General features: G+C 35.3%; 1 protein-coding gene across 1 annotated transcript in view; it reads right to left on the bottom strand.

Annotated features, from left to right (window-relative positions):
* Window positions 1-950: 950 nt before the first annotated feature.
* KIF18A (kinesin family member 18A) overlaps window positions 951-21,949 on the bottom strand; it is an 83,318-nt gene continuing 62,319 nt past the window's right edge. The window contains exons 14-17 of the mRNA XM_019650710.1: window positions 11,337-11,775; window positions 10,487-10,594; window positions 3,732-3,838; window positions 951-1,591 (exon numbers count right to left, since the gene is read on the bottom strand). Coding sequence (XP_019506255.1) covers window positions 1,509-1,591; window positions 3,732-3,838; window positions 10,487-10,594; window positions 11,337-11,775 — 737 coding nt within the window. The 3' untranslated portion in view covers window positions 951-1,508. The remainder of the gene's footprint in view (window positions 1,592-3,731; window positions 3,839-10,486; window positions 10,595-11,336; window positions 11,776-21,949) is intronic.

The raw sequence follows: 21,949 nt of genomic DNA, 5'->3' as shown, positions 1-21,949 counted from the left end.
TTAACATAAAGTTCATTTAAAAATTGTTTGACAGTGACTTATTGAATAGTATTCTTGTTCTAGTTTAAATGAATATATTTTCTCTTTATTCATATATTAGATAGCTTTCTTTTTCCACATTCATTACGATGTAGTCCCCCTAATTTCTACTTGTCATGGTCGCATTGCAAAGGCATTATTATTAATTTATACAGAAGGCAAAACCCCTCGCTGATATGAATGGCATATAAGAATATCACTCACATCTCATGGTATGAGGTGGACCATGAGGTATGGTCATTGAGTTCTGCCAGCCACTCATCAGCACCGGGTAAAAAGGTTTCTTTTGAAACACATAATTACCTAAAACTGATGGAAAGAAATAACAGAGAGGCAAAAGTGACTGTTAAATAGGCAACACAACCAAAGGACTAATGACAAAGGGACCAAAAAAAAAAAAAAGAACGTGTACACGGTGGCTCTCCCCATGACAATTTTGTGTGTGCTTCTATGAACATGGATCACCAGTGTCAGAGCTGGAAGGAACCACATATCATTGGTCCATCTCACTCTCTCCAAAACCACATTTTAAGGTGAAAAACCTGACTTCCTAAAGGAGTTAAATATTCAACTGGTTGTTAAATTGTTTGCTTTGGTGGATGGTTCATAGGCCACATAACATTAGAAGTGCGCATAACCAAGCATTTGTTGTATTCAGAAGATACGCAAGACAGGTGAACAAGGATACATAATTAAGTTGTAGCTCCATGAACTTCAGTGGTAGCTCCTATAGTAGAAGGAATGATTAAAACACTTTCTCATTATCATTAAGGAACCTATGGATTATTTTCAGACTTGGTTCTAGAGCTACATATTTTGATCTAATCTGAGATACAAATCTACAAAATTCACCTTTTATATAAAATAGTTCAAAGTGTGTAAGAGATAGTAATGAGACTGAAAGGTAAACATAAAATCTATGTCTTTAATATACGGTAGTAGCCTGGAATAATATTAGTATTTTATTCATGAAGACTTTAAATAGTATTTACAACTTTATGGGCACACATATGTACATTTGCACATCAAAGTATTTTTGCAAAGAAAAGTCACATATATGATTAAAAAACTAGACACATCCTGGGCCGTAATTTTATCCCTTCTAAATCCTTATTTTCAAAAAATTGTAAGGATTATTTAACTCACTATTATTTTCTAAAATGTCCTAATAAGCTTGTTGCAGAATAGTAAAACTGAGCTACCACCGTGCTGACTTAGGGGTTTTAAAAGGTAGCAAATGTTTTAGAAACTTAAAACGTAACTTTTCTGTTAAAATTTTATATTTGCCTAGAATACAAAAAAACAAATGTGAAAGAATTTCAGTTTCTGCTTGCTGAAGCTATTTTGGTAAATTTAGCATTAAGATGGTCTTCTTTCTAAGATTTTAAATAAGTTTCTGAAAGGGTATGGGCAACAAACACTTTTAAAAGCAGAGTTGTCCCTTTAGTTTCTCTTGATTTTGAAGTGACTTATCTTAGATTTCCTTTTGAAATACTTCTTCCAAAATTTCTGACCGTGTTTGGCTTTCCTTTGTGGATGTTTCTTTTATATTCTAGAGAGAGAGAAAAAACAGATACATTTGGTAGAAACATCATTCAAATAATTTTCACCATTCATTCTACATATAGACATTAATTTCTCCATACTGCATAAAACTGAAGTTTTAGTGCATATGTGTGAGTCCACACACATGCACACACATACACACACACCTGCAGATTAGCTTTTGTTCTTTTTGAACTAATGAAGGATTATTTCTACCAACATCATTCCCTTTCTTTTTTGCATCATCAATTTTTTTCCCTCGTTCTCTGGATTATTTCCCTAGGGCTTTTAAACTTCCATATTTTTCCAATTCAGAAGCATCGTTTGAACCTAGCACTTCCTGGTCCCACAGCCCTTTCCCCTTTCGCCGCCGCCGCTCAGCTGTGCTCCATCTGTGTCATTCTTCTGGTTCTTCATCAGCCTTCACAGCGATTCTCTGCTCAGTGAGGAACTGTCACAACAGGGTGCCAATGACTTTTTAGGGATCAGTCTAACCTCTTATTCATTTTCTTGGTCACATTAGATTTTAGTGTTAGGGTCACCTATTCTCGACACTATTTCTTATTACTCGAACTCCTCGGTAAGCAGTACTTTTACTTCTTTCCACTTATATTCCTTTGTTTTTTATTTTTGCATTGTTAGTTGCAGAACTCAGTTGAATACATTCTAAGGAAGGCAGTCCAGTTCTCTTCCTTTTCTAGTAATTCCTGATGTGTACTCAGGCATTTTCACTTGGCTATCCCAAGTACCTAAACTATTATTTTCCCTAAATTAATCTCTTTTTAAGTGCTCCGTTATGCTTAACGACACATGATCTTTTAATCTAGCTTTAGCTCTTCTTAACTTGTTGGCAAGCACTGCAGTTTAGTATTATCTTCTACTTTTTTGCCCATAGATTTTTTTAATCTCTCTTTACACATGAGATATTTAATGCATTTTATACTATTATTAGAAAATAAGCATATTAGAAAAGCTAAATCTTTATTATTTGAGAATTATCATCAATTTATTATTTGGTTGCAGAATTATGACTTCCAGAGAATTTTTTTCAGACCAATGGGGCAGTACATATCTACACCAAGTGCATATACACATTGTTTAGCATTATTAAATATGGCATGTTAAACCAAATAATCATAGTAAATTTTATTTTTCAGGACTTCATTGATTTTTAAATTTGCCCAAGACATTTCCATTAAACTTAAGGTAAACAACAGCTACTGGCCACAAGAAGTAAGGATTTATCAATACAATTTGGCAAAGCTATTGAGAAATTTTATATTACTCAAGCAATAATTGTTTTCAGTTATTCTTAGAAACACTCATTATCTCATGAAATCGCTTTAAATTCCACATGCTCTAAGTTCTGTTAGAGAAGAAACCAAACTTTGTCTTAATGGTCTATCATCATAGAACCTAGCACATAGTGAGTGTGTAGTAAATAAATGTTTCCTTAATGAAGTCTTGGGAAATGTAGTGTCAGAGAAACTGAAGTCTGGACACCAAGGCCTAGAAACTGGCTGGCACTGCATACCTCCAGTTTTACTGAAGATATGGTTTTGTCGACAGGCCGCCCCCACCTCCTGCCCCCCATATGTAATTGAGAGGATGTAGTCATCCCCATCAGCACCTTTTTCAACTTGCTAATGGGAGTTACACTGTGATTGTAACTAGGTCCAGACTGGAGCCTATAATATGGCAATAATTGCACAAATAAGTCAGAGGCCAAATTATTAAAATTAATAGGCTAAGGAAAAAATTACAAGTGGATATAATTTATCTGGAAAACATACTTAATCACTAACCTATGAAGTAATACATTTAAGCTAATTATTTCAATTATTAGTGAAATTATTTACCAATTCTTCTAAATATGAAGCAATATAGATAACAAAAAAAGTATAGAATGTAGCATTAGGAGGTATAATATGATTCTGAATTTTGGCTCCACCATGAAGTATCTGTGTGATCGTGAGTGTTCTCTATTTCGTATCTTAGTTTTCTTATCTGTAATATGGATGATCATGCTTGCCATGTAATAAACGTGATGAGTAGATAAAAGAACTTTCACATGAAAACATTATAAGATGTACGATACATGTTAGGTGATCATATTATTAAATATCAAAATAAGAGCTCAGACATACCCATTGTTGGTCCATTTTCTTGTAAGTTCTTGTCACTTGAGTTATCTTTTCGAACACGTTTGGCAAATCCAGAGGTTTCCTCAGTAGTTAAAGTAGTTGATGCAGAACTTGAGGGAAACATTTTTAATTTTAGTTAAGCATTTTTTAGATCTCTAAATTCTAATTCATGTTCTACATGCAATAATGATTAAAGAAAAAGCAAAAGACTAAAATATTAAGTTGTGAAATACCATAGAAGTAATTGGAGGTACTAAATACGTTTTTGGCCCATAGGGAAATTTAGCTGTGTGTGATTTTAATGTTTATTCGAATCTGAGATTTTGATTGTAGGTGTATGTAACCATTCTGTAACAACATTTCCAGGGTGTTCTGCAGGAATACCAGCAAGCACTGTTATTCAAAGTAGAGTTGATAAAAAGGAGTATGTTGCAAGAGGTGAAGAACTAGGCTCATATTACAAATTTGGAGCAAGAACCCTAATATGGGGAATACAAGCAAGTGAGATTTTTGGAAAACTTTGTTTTTAAGTCAAATCATGGCCATAGACCGAGAGTCTCTCTAATTACTGCAGCTAAAGACACTGAAAAGAATAGCCTATTTTCATTTGTTTAATCTTCAAAAATTTATATCAATCTCACATTATTATAATGGGTCCAATTTCTAACTCGATTGGAGTTGACGTACTATTAAACACCTATTATGGCCTCATGTTTCGGGATATACAAATAAGTCAGGCACAAACAACTCCTGTCCTGAAAACTTATATAATGGATATATGCTGGGGAAGGGGAAAAATAAGACAAATTCTTCAAATAACAGAAGGTAGAATAAAAAACGGTGCCTTAGGTTTTCAAACCATAAGGAGCTGTAGTTTCCTGAGTTTACAAGCAGAAAGAAAAACGAAAGAGATTTTGTGGATGAGATGAGTTTTATCTGGGCCCAGAAAATAGCAATCCAATCAATCCTCCCAGGCCCTGAGGAGGACCAAGTTTTAACAGGCAGGACTGGGGGTCCAGCAGCGATAAACCCCCTTGCTCCACACTCATTCAAATAAGCTAATTTCAGGGACTTTCTGGCTAATAAAGATATTATATACCATTTACAAGTTGATACTAATTTGATTGTCAAATGGATTAATGATTGGAGGCTTCCCTTTTACCTCAACAATTTGCTCTTCAGTCCTCACTGTGTGGTAAACTAATGTGGGTGCATGTTCACGGAACAGGGAGAACATGGGTTAGTTGTATGCCCATTTAAAGTAGTCAGAAATGGCAATTTAATATGATAGCAAAGAAAAACAAGTATGAGCACACCGAACGCTGGGAAAAATAACAATTTTCTAGAGCCCGTAAAAGAGGTTAGTTTTCACAATGGTGAGATTGCCTGCTCTGTTCAAGAATGCAAATGGTATCTACCCAAAATTGTCACAAAGAAGTACTAGTGTTATTAAAGCAAACATATTCAGTTGTAGAAATTCTCTATTCCTATATGATGCTAAATAAACTAGGTTACTATAATTCTAGATATTAAACACACTTTCTGGATAATATGTATATCAGCTGTCTAAGGCAAAATTCTTTTCTGGTCATTTGGTGATTTTATTTTTCAATTATCTAAAGAAGAGCATTATTGGTTACTTTCTATAAGTGTTGTTTTTCCATACTATTTATCTTAAAGTTGTCTTATTATTTTATGATCTGCTTCTTCACTTTCGTTAGTTTTAGGACCTTTGTTTTTACTCATAGTTTTTTTTTTTTACTTTGAAAAATCAAGTTTTTGAATAAATCTATTTGAATAAAACTCATATTTCTAGATGAAATCAAAGCCTAATAAAATAAGTTACATATTTAAGTGAAATACACTAAAACATTTTTAAGATTTAGATAAAAAGGTCCAGTGATAAAATGTTTTAACATTTATGTTACAAATTTATGTTAAACTTATGATAGATCATAAAATAAAAAATACTAAAATTAGTATGATTCCAAATTCAAATTATGTTAAAGACTATATTTGAGAAGATATCTAAAGACTGTTCTAGTTGTACGTCTAATTTATTTCCGTAACTATTAATAAAAGTTAAGATTTAAGCTTTTGTTCCCTTACTTGGGTAGAATGTTTTTGTTTAATAGACATAATGCATCTCATATTCTTTCAGTTGAGATAATTTCTAGTTGAAATCATTAAACATCTTTCAAAATAAACCAAAATTATATGGCAAGTGTGAGACCATTTTTGGGTGCTCAGAAAGACGGTGGAACAAACAAACAAAAAACCAAACAATAACCAACCAATCAAATAAATACAAAGCAAAATACCCTAAGCTCTAGTTAATATAATGTATATATTGTATTTGTGTATTTGGTAGACTAATTCATTTAATTAAAATAGTCTGCTACAGTGATATTAAATAAGTTGAAATGATTAAAAAATCTAATAATCTAAATTTAACTAGTCACTAAAAAAACTAGTTTGGTAGGTTTTGAAAATATCCAGTGCTTTTTGATTGTAATATTTTCTTTTTCTGAGAGAAAAATTGATACAAAATAAATAAAATAACTATACATGGAGCCTTCCCTTTTTCATTTTAAAAAACCATATTAGAATATAAACACGCCCAAATACGTACATAAAGCTGCTAAGTGGAAAATACCAGAGTTTATTACTCTCAAGCTCATGTAGATTTAATTGGGGGGAAAGAAAGATTCAAAGAAAAGTAATTATGTATATTTCTAGCATTAATCTCTTTTAACCTTAGTTAATGGCAGGATCTAATTATTGGTACCAGAGGGAATGTAATAGAGCAATTAATAGGCTATGAGAAATCTTTCTTTATATGTCCTTTAATATTATCTCACAATATTAGTTGTTCGTGTGCAAGCCTTTTAAGTCATCTAAAACCACTCTAACTACACATTTACATACCTGGACATTGGATTTTGATAATGACTATGTTTACATTTAAAAATTATTCTTAGCTATAAACTTTTGCAACATCTTAGTTAACACAACAGAGCATGTACGCTACAAGTTAAGAACCAAAAAAGTCACTAACATTAATTAATGGAAATAACAACCGACACAATGAAAATTAGTGATAAGATGGATGACACCAATAATGGTGGTTAGGATCACTCTGATTAAGTAACTGATTCCCATATATGAGCCAGACTAACTGCACAACTCAAATTTGTGCCATAGCAAAATACAAAATTTTATACGTCATGGACGGTCAGAGACATTTAGGAAAAATCAGTCCATTAATTTTTATTTTTATTTTTTTAGCTGAGCCATCCTGCTACCTATTGGCAGCTCAGCAGCTGCTCAGCTCGGGCTGGACTCGAACCGCTGTTGCTCAGTCCATTAATTTTTAATGTACACATTCCAAGGATCTGCTGTACTTTGGTTGGAGGGGAAGGAGGCCCTAAATGCACCTCTGAGATAATACACTATGTGGCACAAGTAAAAAGGCTATTTGTAAATTTGTTTATGCTTGCGCAGATGAGAACAGGTCCATGGTGGAAAATGAGTAACTTACTGGGTTGTCGGAAAAATCATGACGTATTTTTTCGATGTTTTTCGCTGCAAAAATGCATCATGATTTTTCTGACAACCCAACAGAGTTATCTTAAGATCTTAATACTCCTTTCCCATAATCACACCTCAAAGAAAAAGGAGAGCAAGTCATTGAATCCATTTTACAATATTACCATCCAATGTATCTTTCTATTTCATTTAATGTTGCAGGATATAAAGACTACATACTGGACTTCGTGTCATTTAATTCAGTATATTAATGATTTTTCCCTTGTCTTTGATTTTTACCTGTTTTACTGCTATGTACCTAGGTATGTTTCTCTTTGTACTAATGATGCTTGTGGTTTCCAGTGTTTCTTGTATCTGTGATTTTTCTTTGGATGGTTTTGGAAAATTATTTCCCTCACTGTTTTTCTCATTTTTTCTGGGACTCAAAATACATACATTCCCATATTTCCTTTTAATTGTGCCCTATATATTTCTCTTTAAGCCTTCTTCATACTTTCTGTCTTTTCATCCTTTTGCACATCAGTTTGGATATTCCTCTATCAAATTGCCTTCCAGTACACTAAACTCTCTTCTGCTGTGTCTGATCTGTTAAAATAATTTATTGAACTCCTAATTGAAGTAAATTCTATTTTTTCAGTTCTAGAATATACACTTGATTCATTTTAAAAGAATCCAGTTATTTGGGAAATTGTCTATTTTGTTCAACTTTTTAATCACAGTTAAAATTTTAAAGTCTCTATCTGATAATCTCAATAGTGGCATCACTTATGGATCACTGCTTCTCTAATCTGTCTTCTTCTCTTGATTTTCAGTGATTTGGTCCTGTGTCCTGGCATACTTGGTAAGTTTTGCTGAAGTGCTAAACATTACATATGAAAAAACACAGAGGCTCTGGATGGTATTGGGTCTTCGGAAAAGTCATGACGTATGTTTGCAACAGATGGCACTAGTTCATTTTTGGAAGTACTAGAATCATTCACATCTAAGTTATTGCTATGTCATTTGACAGTCGACAGTTTTAGCTTCATCCTAAAAAACTATTGCGCGATTTGGTTGAGGTTTGAAGATTTTACAACAAGTTGAAGATGGAAGACCAAACTGTGCATTTTTGCCATATTTTACTTTTACTTCCATAAAAGGAAGTGCGTCAAGCTTGTGAAAAGTTGCATAAAGTTTACGGTGACAATGCTCTACAAGAACATCAGTGCCAAAGATGGTTCACGAAGTTCCGTGCTGGTGATTTTGATCTCAACGATGCTCCTCGGTCAGAGAGGCCTACTGAGGTTGATGATGACAAAATAAAGGCACTGATCGAGTCAAACCCAGGTTACATGACACGAGAAATTGCAGAAACATTGAACATCCATTATTCAAGGGTTCATGACCACCTGAAGAAGCTGGGATACGTAAGCAAGCTCAATATTTGTGTTCTGCATGAACTCAATGAAGTTCATTTGATGGTGCATATAAACATCAGTGATATGCTCATTAAATGTAAGGAAACAATCCATTTTTGAAGTGACTGATAACTGGTGATGAGAAGTGGATTGCTTACAATATGGTGTGCAAACAGTTTTGGTCCCGACATGATGATTTGCTTCAAACGACATCAAAAGCAGACATTCATCAGAGGAAGGTCATGCTCTCAGTGTGGTGGGATTTTAAAGGTGCAGTGTTTTTCGAGCTCCTACCAAGGAACCAAACAATCAATTTGAATGGCAATTGGACAGTTTGAACAAATCCATCATCCAGAAATTTCCAGAGCTTAATTGTAAAGGAGTTGTGTTCCATCGCGACAACGCGAGACCACACACAAGCTTGATCACCCGTCAAAACTTATCAGAACTTGGATGGGATATGTTGCCACACCCACCATACCCGCCTGACCTTGTGCCATAAGACTTCCACTTGTTTCACTCTCTTCAAAACTCCTTGTGTGGTATAATGCTCAATTCAGATGGGGCTGTAAATCAGCACCTTGTTTAGTTTTTCTCAGATAAAGACAGGTCCTTCTACGAACAAGAAATTATGAAGCTCACTGAAAGATGGCAAAATGTTATTGAACAAAATGGGCAATATATCATTGATTGATCTTTGTTCTTTATATAAATCAATGACCCTTGTAAAACATAGACAAAATACGTCATGACTTTTCCGAAGACCCAATATACTCATCCAGAGACGATGTGATTTTCTTCTAGCAAGCAGGCAGAGTAGAGATAGATCACCATGACCTAAAAAAGGATTGAGTTGGTTTAAGGTCTGTTTCAGGCTTTCAAGAACTGGTCTATTTCCAGTTTGCACTACTCCTATAGCATAGGCCTTTTCTCCATGATGATCTTCGAACAACAATTTTCATGTCCTAGTCCCATGAGAATGCCAAAACTCTGCTCAATACTATAGCCTCTTAGGAGCTACTACCTTCAGCTTGGTTTCTTGGACTCTTACTCCAAAGAGTTTAGAACTTGGCATATATTTTGAGACAAAAGCTATATGGAATCATTTTGTTTCCCCAGCTCAGTGAGACTGCTGGTAAGTTCTTGGATTCCATTTTCTGCTTGGCCTCTACACTTGATGCCATGAATTGGCAAATGCTAAAAAGAAAAAAGGCAAAGAAGGTCGGGATCTCTACAGCTTGTTTTCCTTTCCCAGGGTCCTTGCTTTTTAACCTCAAGCCCTAGCTGCCTTGGTTGTTCTCCAGTAGCCTTCAAGCAGCTGTTAGTTGTGTTTTATCAGCTTTTATAATTGTTCTTGATGGGTACTTCAAGTCTGATACAAGCTACAGTGTCATAATCAGAAACAAATCTTTTCATTCATTACATTTTAGTCATCAATCAAAATCAATTAAAAGAATATAATTTTAGGACTGAAGAAAATTCAGTAATGTCTAAAAGGAAAACTACCAAATGAGTCAAAATTGTAACCAGAAGAAAAGTTAAAATTAAATGACATTTTTGAAGGCCAGAAGACTTTTTAATTTATTTTTAATAATCTGAAATATGGAATACTTTATGCAAATATCAAGTGGAATACTTGGGATTTATCAAGATTCCCCTTTGATAATATAAATCCAGGGTCACATCCAGAGCTTATTACATGTATGCTTAAATATGAATTGACAATCTAATTATAAGGATAAAAACAGAACTTAGGGAACAAAGTATAAAGATGATCTTATATGCGGACTCCAAGTTTACGTTAAAGCACACCTTGTTAATTTCCGTTTCCTTTTGGCAGCAGCGGTCATTGCCATGTAGGATGGTACCATGTTTCGTAGAGGCAGAGGATGTTTAGTTGACAGTGAGGAAAGGGCAAGCCTGTATATTAAATGATAAAAATTATTAAAAAAAATAATAAAAGGAGTAACTTTGATTTGTACTATGGAGAAAAAAGGGGCCATACACTTACATCACTGGAATACCATTTCATATTAATATATAAAGAAAAACACTATACTATAAAACTCACCTTGATTGCTCTGGGGTTTTCTTCTCTCATTTTTACATCATAGATAGAGTTGCTATCAAGAGATTTCTGCATTCCCAACAGCAGAAAAAGGTGAAGGTATCATTCTTCCCATATTTAGATTAGTTGTGACAATACAGACAAAATGAGAATATGTTTGCTTGGAAGACATGGAGTCAGCCATAACTTAGATATATGAGTATGTCAGAATAAGCTAAGGTTTGCTAAAGTTCAATAGAAACAGTAGAACTGTCTTTAGTGAAGGTATCAGTGAATAATAATGAACATGGTAATCCTCCAGTGATGGCTTGTAGCATCTGGCTTTAGTCTGAAGAACAAACTAAATATATTTTAAGGTCTCTTCTAGCTTAATGAGGGTCAATCAACTTAAGATATCAAATTAAAGACTTTAAAATATTGTTAATGGATTACTATTTAGAGAGAATGATAATTAAGGTTTAATAAAATATGCTTAAGAGAGCATACTCGATCTATAAAATAGACCTCAAATATATCTAAAGAAGAAGAAGAAAGCTCATAATAGTTTAAAGGCTATCAGAAAAAAAAAAGGAAAAAGAGCATTCATTTTTGTACCTGTGTAAAATGTTACTGTTTGGCAGTGATTGTTGTTCAGGTAATTCACGTTTCAGTTTCCTGGTGTCTTCACATATAGTAAATGTAGAGTCCAAGTCCTCCTGTGCATTTTCTTTTCTGCTGAGAGCGATATCTACTTCATATGACATTTTCAGAGAGTTATCACTGTTTATATTTGAGCTGATGGCCTGAAAACTTGTAGGATGGGACGATGGTTTTAATAAGGTCACTGTAGGTTGATTTTGGAAAGTTTTTCTATAGTCTTCTGGGGTATACATAATAGGTTGAAGTTCTTTGCTGAAAGAGTCATTGAGCTGCACACTTGCTGACAGTGTAGACTTTTGGGTAAGTTCTGCTTTTAAGGGAGAAGTCATTAGTTTTCTTCGAGTTCTTTTTTGTGAAGGAATGTTAAGTAGATTAGATTCACTTGAAGATGTGCCTGTTAGACAAAATTAAAAATAATTTTAATATGTTGCCTAGTTATCCAATAATCCTGTCAGTTAGGAAAAAGCAAACAAAAAAACAAAACAAAAACCCACCAATCATAAACTACATTTTTTGCCAATAACAAAGAAAAAAGTTGGAAAGAAAAAAAAGTTTATTGCTAATAATTTTAAATAAAGCGAAACTCATTATGAAGACATTCTATTACAGAGACTAAATAAATTGCTAATATCAATATTAATTTATAGCTATAGCTATCTTGAGATATTGGGTAATCATGAAAACATATTTCTAACCAATTCCAATAAAATCCACAAGCAATTTCCAGCTTTCATGTTTGATTTAGGTTCAGGATAACAAAAAAAGTATTCAGTATTTGTAGGCACAAAGATTTGTAACTTGTTCTATTGCAAAATATCACCAGTTTATTACTAAAGTAACAAGAATGGCAATAATCAATAAAATCCCAGGTGAATGAAAGAATTACTATATCCAGTGCTATTCCCTATAGCAGTTAATTAAGCATTCTGGTTCATTGTTTTGTATATTATACATAATTCATAGGTTTGCAAAAATTCAATTAATACCAAAGATAAACATAATTTGAAGAATACAGAGTACTCTTCCTACACCCTTATCACTCTGTAAAACCGAGTCTCCCAAATGTCAGGAGTCACCAAATTTAATGAACTTTTCTTAGCCCTAATCTTACAACTTTTATAGTTTTCAAAGTAATTTCCCTGTTCTCTGTTACCTACTTCTTCTTCCATTCAGTAAATGTATACATTTCCCTCAGGATCTGTACTTGACTCTAGTCTGCTTATTCTACTCTTATTTCTAATTATCCTCTGGCCAGTACCTTCTCAGTCACCTGGGTCTCAAATAACCAGATTTTTTTTTTTTTTTTACCTTTTCCTTGCATTTCCCAACCTCTACCAATCCCGTTTCTCTTACCTTACATAGTTAAACCATAATTCTGATCATGGCATTTTTTTTAATTAAACACTTTTAGTAATATTTACATAGAAAAATAACATCAAGAGACTTTTAGTAGGGGAATTCTTGCAAAATTAAGAGACAATTTTTTTGTTTCAACTTAAGTGTGAATTCCCACCATATCAGGCATGCTTTAATATTTAAGCACATAAATATCTCTGAAGCACCTTTTTTAAAATGTTCAAAGTAATGAATTGGTTACATGCATAACAATAAACTTGATCAGCTATGGTGTGTTTATCTTGTACTTCTTAATTAACTATTTTTCTGCTTTGCCTATTTCATTCTGGTGAATTTCATGATGCCTGACACAACATAACTTTGTTTGGAGTGTATTGTCCAGGGACGAAACTATAATATGTGTTTCTGTCCATGTTTTCAAAACATGCAGTAAAATTACCAATTGATGTTATATTTGCTTTATAATATAATATTAACTTAACACTGAAAGCTGAATAAAATAAGTGTTATATATTTCAATAAAGCAATTCAAACTTTCAACCAAGTTAGGAAATACACGTATAACAATCACCAACAGCACATGCATTATTCTTATTATGTTGGTTGACAATAAGTTCTGCTATGGCTAGGTTGACAATTACCCTCTAGGAATTACAATTTAAAAACAGGAAAAAAAAATATGATCCCTGTTCTATTAAGAAATTTTACTTTTCTGAGAACTAGATAAATGAGATCCAGATCTTAAAATAATTTTCCACTCCCTTTAACATGACATTTGTCAAATTTTCCATTACCAGATATTTTTATACTAATGCTGCAGTATAAAGACAGTTACTTTTCTCCACTGTGCTGCTACCACCAATTTGGTGGCTATTAATAGCTGGAAGATTAACTTCTTTTCCCATGAGAGGCAGCAGGGGTATATAGAGGATAGAGAACTATATCGAGGATAGAGAACTGAATTGGGAGTCAGGAGACTCGGATTCTATTTCTGGCCTCACCAACAACTCACTGAGTGACCTTGGGCAACTCACTTAAGCAGTGTGGGCATTAATACAACCCCCCACCCACCCAAAAAAAGAGGAGCTACTATTTTTTTATGTATAGGGAATTTTCTAGGATTAGACAGTATCTATAAAATATGTAGGGTTCAAAGAAAGGCCCTAGGAATATAAAAACGCTTCAACTATTAGCATTACTACTTCACAGGGAAAGCTGCATTTACTTTCTAGTATTCCACCAATACCTAACTCACAGTTGTCACTAAAAGAACACATTTCAAACAATGTCTCACTTTCAGGTTATCAGATATCTAGTTTATCAAGGCTGATGATAAAATGCAGTCGAAATGAAAGGTACTGTCAAAGCAGGCACAGGTGTTATTTAACTTAGAATACAACGGAGCATGAAATCTCAAGGGATAAGGATTACTGAGAGTCACTATTTTTCTTGCACATATCTAGAGAGAGATAATCTCTGAAGTGGCACTGGGCACATTTCCATGATGGCAGACCACTTTTTCACTGCTATTTTTAAGAGCATGAAAATGGGGGTCCTTCCATGAGACACTGGAGAATTAGCCATCTGTTCTCTGGGATAAACACACATCCAATTTAAACCCTAACATCAAATTTTGATATGCTCAGACTGGGTAGCAATTGTCAGTGAAAGCAATAGTAACGTTGCAATGATATATCTTTAGCCATAATTCTCCTTTCCTGACAGGATATGATAACTTGAAGGAGAAACATGGAGATATGATAGTTAATATGGATTCACATATCACTGTTTTGCTGGGCCTGGAAGAAAAGGTGCTATAGACATAATGCATGTACGAACTACAAATGCAGAGGGTTCCTTTCTTTTCATCTCCTCATTTAATACAGGTAAAACCACACGAAGAGAACAGAAAATAGATGGTCAGTTCAGCACTACTTAGGCTGACTAGTTGCTAAGAAAGGTTCAGGAGCTATCTAGAGCAATGAGAAGACTTATAGGCGTAAGTAAAAATCAAACAGTAAATCCACTGTAACTATAAAGGCATAATGACTCCACTTATCCATGAAAATGAAAAGGACACAATAAACAACTGAAAGCTCACTATGAATATGATTTACAGAACAAATACAATTATATAATAAATAATTATTCTCCTTTAGCTAGTTAGGTAATGGAGTGCTTATGGGCGGGTGTGGCAAACTGGAGAGCGTTGGGTTAGGGATGGACATTTGAATAGGCTATAAAACCACTGCCTATGCTAGGTCTATGTCTATAAAAGAGATCTGCTGTACTTTTCCATTACTGGATAGACAGTAACTTTCCAGAAAAGCAGGCTTGGGGCATTTGTAGTTTCCCCTGATTCAGCCTGGGAAAATACTATCTAATAAGATACCGTAATTCCTGGGTCTACAGAGTGGATATGATAAAGAAGGAACCTGGAGGCTGATTATAATTCTGTTCAAGAGGTGCCATACAATGAGAAAAGAAATCATGTCGTTATGGACTTTCAGAGCAAGGGACTCTTAGCTGATGGTAGTCAATGAAATAACAGCAATGTGTGTGCTACACAGGAGGAGACAGAATATTAAAAATGCACTGTTATAAGGCAGGCAGGTTCTTGCAAATTGGGATAGAAGAGATTGGCAGCCACTTGGGAGGACGGTACATCTTCTCTCCATCTAAAGAACCAGCCCACTACATCATATACTTGAGTATATCTTGTTTCCCCGAAAATAAGACCTAACTGGAAAATAAGCCCTCACACGGTTTTAGGTGCCGAAATACAGCACCTTGGCATATTGAATATTTTAAAACTGAAGGAGTTTGTGGAAAAGACACCCTTATCCCTGAAACAGGTCATAAAACCCTCATGTGAGGGGTGCGTGCCCTCCAATCCTGGAGGAATCATGCTAGGGCTTCTTCTCCGGTTAGGTCTTATTTTCGGGACACACGGTGGAAGGTAGTAAGTAGTAGTGTCTCTTATGGTCTGAAAATTTGTGCGATTTCTAGACCATCTCTTGGCACTTTAGCTTGCCAACATTTTGTAGGTATACTGCCTTTCTATTGCCCTGAAATAGTTGTGACCCAAGGGATGTGAGCATGACTTGTTGAAATTCATGTCCAAATAATAACACTTGCCACAATGTCAAGACATTTAAAAGAAGTCACTGTTACTACTTTCAATTCAGGATCAATGTTTACTTTATTTATGAAATAAAAAAAGTTGTAGTTAGCTACGGAGCAAGAGAAAAACAATCTAAGAGCACTGCATCTGCATAAAAAAGTTCAGTCTGTTCATCCACGCGGCAGTATGATGCCTGCTGCACATTTCAGACTTTTCTAGGTATTGAGAATATAGCAGAAAACAAGAAAGTTAAAAACTTATATTTTTGAAAGGAGAAGGCAGAAAAGTAAATTATCTTCATAAAGTAAGATAGTTATGACAAATGAGTTGTAAAGGCAATAAAACAGACACATGGAGTAGAGAGCGATAGGAGATAGGTGTTAGTTATGATGGTCAGGGGAGGTGATTTAAGGATGGGAGATGTGGCCTGAGACCCGAATGGCTGTGAAGGTGCCAGTCCTATGAAGATCTGAGGAAAGATGCAGAGGAAATCGCAAACGCAAAGACCCACTGGCAACAATAACTTCTTTGAGCTCAAGGAAAAGAGAGGAGACGAGTGTGACTGAAGTGTAGTGAGTTCGAGAGGGTGGAAATAAGAAGCAGCTGGAGAGATCAAAGGGGCCCGTGATGTGTTAGGATTTAGGGACAAGATACGGGTTTGGATTTATTCCAAGTGCAAAGGGTTGGTTATCTGTTCAGATTTTAAGAGTGAATATGATGTAATCTGATTTCTGGGTTTTTTTTTGGTTTTTTTTTTAAAGATTGCACTTATTGTGTGGGGAACTGAATATGAATGGACAAGAGAGACAACGGAAGACAGTAACAAAGCTACTGCTATAGCTCAGGCAAAAAATCATGAGAGCTGGAGGGGCAGCAGCAGTAACGGAGAGATGTGAAATGGGTCCTGTAATCAAATAATCAGCTCAAAACTCTATGGAGTAAATCCAGAACACCTTCAGTAACATACACGTGTGGTTCACTGCCTGACCACCAGGAACGCAGGTAAGAAGTTCACACAAAGGAGTAGTATACGGGTATATTAATTTCGCATAACTTAATCAATAGGTAACAGCCACTTTCTGTGAAACCATGAGCCATTTCCACACGCGCAGTTACAGAAAAGCTCACAAGGTCCTAACTGTCATCCCCTCAAATTTGGCATTTTTGTTACTGACACGCCCTTCCCCCAACCCCACGCAACAGGCTGGAGGTCTTGTTCTTACTGGGGAGCTTTGCCGGAAGTAAATGCAGGTGTTTTGGGGTTGGTCTCCTCCCCTCTCCAGTTTGGATGCTCATGGACTTGAGGCAGCAGCTACCCTTTGGGGTTTGAGTATATGATTTCTTATCTAGAGATGATGGGTGTCATTACCATGCTGGGATAGGGAAAAGGAAAGAAAAGTGAGGCCAAGTAGGAAATAGTTCCAGAACAAGGGTGACAGATAGAAGAAAAGTGAATTAAAATGGACTTGGATTCCTAGGAAGTTGTACAAAGGCTGATGTGAAGGAAAGGTTTAAGTTAACAGAACGATGTGGAAAGGGCAGCTCCTTTTTAGGCTAGGCAACCTACACTCTCTGCAAATTCATCTCTGGACATCCCCAAACAACTGGAACAGGTTTATCGCCCGTTCCAGACATAGACACACTTGATTTCAGATACAAGGACTGACTGCTCCACTCCCAGCATCTTGTTAATTACTGCATGTAGTTCCTTAAAAAGAAGTCAACACATTTTAATCCATATCTGGTGAAGCCTGAAAATGAAAAATGTGATCTTGTAATGAATGTCTTTGATCAAATGATATATAATATACACGATATTAGAACCTCTTCTTTTTGATTTTTGATAGGGGAGGATAGCAAGGCACTGAATACTTGAAGAATTTCTCACTAGAAGAACTAACACTGGGTTGGCTTCACCTTACATGTCTTGCTTTAGAAATATCCACAGTACAAGAAAGGTTATGAAGGTGAACTGAAAAAGACAACCAATTTGAGCCAAGGCAGTAACGTGAGGAGAGGCGCCGAGCTTCCCTTCCAGATCCCCTTTCAAATGGCCACAGAGCAGGTTCAGGACAAAGCTTGCCTCAATGCTGGTAAGAAGGGCAAGGATCTGGAAGACTTCATGAAGGATGCTGCGCAGCTAGAACTGGAGCAAAGGCAGACATGGAAAGTAGCTTATAACGTTCCCCCACTTCATCCTGCACTGCTATCCCTGGGAGCTGAGTAAAAGACATTGACAGAAAGTCGTTCACGTCCCTTATACTTGGAACGGAGCTGAGGGACTAGATGGGGTGGGAGGGGAACGGGTGAGACAAGGCTAGGGCATATAGCAAAATGTCACCATGTGAACACCAGCAGTAGCACTAAGAGGCCCAAGTCCACTCCGTGTAGACAGAAATACTGAATGGAAAGTGCCCACCCCCGTGGGCCCTGCTCCCAGCACTGGTGGCCACCAAATGCACATGAATGAGAAGGTGCTGGGCAAAGAGGTAAAGCTTCCAGCTGAGATGACCCGTGGCTCTGGTTCCTTTCCTCCCCTCCCTGGGCTGCTATGTCCATGCAGAGAAATGGATTTTCTCCCTATTTCTGCACCTTAATTTTGACTTGATTATCAGCAAGGACATGCATATACCTTCTTATATGAAAAATAAAAATGGCACGGCAATTAACAGCAACACTGGAATCTAGACATCAATGAAGCAGTGTCTTCACAGTACTTAGTAAATTATTTCCAACCTAGAATTCTATATGTGGTCAGATGACCAGAAAATAAAGATGTTGCCATACATACACCGTCTCAAAAAGTTTTACTTTCTATGTACCAATTCTCCAGAATCTACTGGAGGATGTATTTCTATAAAATAAGAGAACAAGAAAGAAGATGGGGGGAAAAAAGCAAATACTACATACAGAAGCCTGAAAGCTGTACAATAAAGAGAATTTAACACATCTTAGCTCAACAGGGAACAACGTTTACTTGAAAACACTTTAGAGATTTATTTAAAATAAGGTGAAACACTGTTTTGGTAAGATGGGGTAAGGAAGGAAATGAATATGTAACATAAAGGAGTTAAATCATTATCTTTCAAAGTAAAAAATAAGCAGATGATATCTAAAATTGGAAAAACATAAACAAGAATTAGCAGCATAAATTTGAAATTTAGAAATGAAGAGGAAAACTTGGGAAAAGAAACAGCTAACAGGGGAATAAAAATTGGAAATAGGTAACAAGAGGTCAAGGAATACTCCCAGAAACAGTATTTGCTAGCTTTCTAAACTACGTACATGCACTGCTTTTATGAAATATATAAACTGAATTTTAAAAGTAAGTGGAGGTGGAGAGGGGAGAGAAAAACGGAGAGAAGGGAGAGTGTGAGGGAGACAGACAGACACACAGACAGACAGACAGACAGACAGACAGACACACACACACACACACACACACACATGGACTCAAATGCAGGGGCTTTTATGAAAAGAAATTAATCAAACTTTGGGTCTACAAAGACATATTGCTTGCTGTCGTGGGATAGGTAGACCAGATAGCCAAAACTATGAAGCTTTACGGTCAAAAGTCTAACTGAAACATGCAAGCAAATAACATGAAATGGAATAGGCAAACAGAAGAGCAAAGTGAATATTCTATGCGCAGGGAAGGTAGGAAAGATCTTTTTTTACTTAGCCCCACTCTCTGCTGCCTTACCACCTCACATCCCTGCTCAGGTTTTCCCGAGCATATAACAGAAAGAAAGGCAGCACAATTACCTACGTGGCAGAATTTGAAAAGGGCTAATAAAAATTGTGAATCAATCAATCATCAGAAAGAAATCAAACAATCTAATGAGAAATGGGCAGAATGGATTTAAAGTTATGAGTCCCAGGAATAAAGAAAAATTCATCCAGGGAACAGGAAAACCACTTGTGCAATGTGAATGTTAGCATGTATAATACTGATGTGCTTAAAAGTTTATAGAGAATAGTAGAAATAAAAATAAAGGTTAGGAGAGCAAAAACTCTAAGAAATAAAAGATATTCTATATATTAGGGGTGCCAAAAAATGTATACACATGACTGTATTCATCTTTTGTTATCGGTATATATTATCACAATTTTAATACAGCTTTTCCCTTTCTTAAAATGTGTGTCCATTTTTTTGGCACCCTCTGTATAAGGACATGGATTTAATCACTCTGCTTTCAGATATCTTAAGTGTCCTAAAGGTCTCCAGCTTTAGTTATTATATTTCTTATACCTATCTTTACTTTCACATTTAGATTCCATATGAAGACAAGATATATTGTACTTTAATTTCTTTACAGGTTTGTTGAGAAATATTCAGGTTATAAAACAGAGAGGATATCACTTTAAGAATCAGCAGATTTTTTACGGATTAATGTTTTCAGATTTTTTGGGTAGATATCCAGAAGAGGGATTGCTGGGTCATATGGTAATTCTATTCTTAATTTTTTGAGGAAACTCCATACTGTTTTCCATAGCTGCTGTACCAATTTATATTCCACCAGTAGTGTATGAGGGTTCCTTTTTCTCCCCAGCCTCTCGGACACTTGTGATTACTCGTCTTGTTGATAACAGCCATTCTAACATGTGTGAGGTGGTGTCTCACTGTGGTGTTGATTTGCATTTCCCTAATAGCTAGTGAAGTTGAGCATCTTTTCATATATCTGTTGGCTGTTTGCTTGTCTTCTTGGGAGAAACGTCTGTTCAATGTCCTCTGTCCATTTCTTAAATGGATTGTTTGCTTTTTTGTTGTTGAGTGATTACCAGAGGGTAGGGGTGGAGGTGGTAGAAGAAGGAAAAGGGGGTCAAATATATGGTGGGGGAAGAAGAACTAACTCTGGATGGTGAGCACACAATGTGATATATAGATGATATAGAATTGTACACTTTACTAACCAATGTCACTCCAATAAATTTAGTAAAGGTTAAAAAAAAGAATCAGCAGGTTTTTTTATTACTATTTTCAAATTAACCATATTATATATAAATTTACAGAACAGTTTGGGAACTACCTGAAGAGAAATTGTTCAATGAAAAACAGATTAGGTATTACTTTACTTACAAAGGTCTAGTACAATCATCCTGAAATTCAAGAGGATCTTTTAAAGGTGTATTAATACCTCACATGGTTGAAAGGGCATATTAATGACGTAACAATATAAAATACCCATGACCGCCATTTTTAGAGTCATGAAGCTTTTCTTAAAAATGACAATTTAGCAAAAATGCATATACGATGCTAGAAACTTATTGATAAACCCCTAGTTTAGGGAAGAGGGTAGGTAGCAGAGGTCACATGATTATATAATATAACTTTTGAAATAATTATGAATATTACAATTCAAACCAGGATTTTAAAAGTGACCAGAGATAGGCCCACTGAAAGATCCAGAAGAGCTTCTCTTCCAAATCCTACAGTGGGTTTTGTTTAATGAATCCAATCTTAGTCTTTGTAATACTTATCCATTAATAGGTTAGGAAACATCTTAAAATATTTATATGATGCTTTAAGGCATCTTATATACAACTGAAAATGTGCATTTCAGAATAAAGTGGTTAGTGTTCTATTCATCTGTTCCTGAATTATGGCTCGAGTTTCCCGCTTCAAAAAGTTTGTTTACTGTAAGTCCATACAGAGACTTAAAAAGGAAGTCAGAAAAAACATTTTGTTGAGACTGCCAAGTTTTAGAAGCCTTTCAAAAGACTTTTAAGTATTAAAACCACTTTTAAAATGAACTCTAACTGCAAACACTAAAGTTGTGGATTAGATGGAGGAAAAAATACAATTTTCATCAGTAAGAGTCCAGACTCTAACGCAATGTTACCTGGATTACAACATAAGTAGATTAACATTTGTGTAGTTTGTGTAGCATTGTACAGAATAAAATATGTTATGACTATAAGCTACAGCTTAAAATCAAAACAAAAACAGTGAAAATTATAATGAAATTAGAATTAGTTTGCCTGACCCGCTAAATTGTTTGCTAAGTGGTTAACAGAAATTATGACTAAATATTCGATATTGGTTAAGTGGTTAATGAAGAAATAAGCAGTTTATGACACTTGCCAT

The sequence above is a fragment of the Hipposideros armiger genome, unplaced genomic scaffold (genome assembly GCF_001890085.2).
Source record: "Hipposideros armiger isolate ML-2016 unplaced genomic scaffold, ASM189008v1 scaffold_145, whole genome shotgun sequence".
In the NCBI taxonomy this organism is placed as follows: domain Eukaryota; kingdom Metazoa; phylum Chordata; class Mammalia; order Chiroptera; family Hipposideridae; genus Hipposideros; species Hipposideros armiger.
This window is presented reverse-complemented; position numbering and strand designations above follow the sequence as displayed.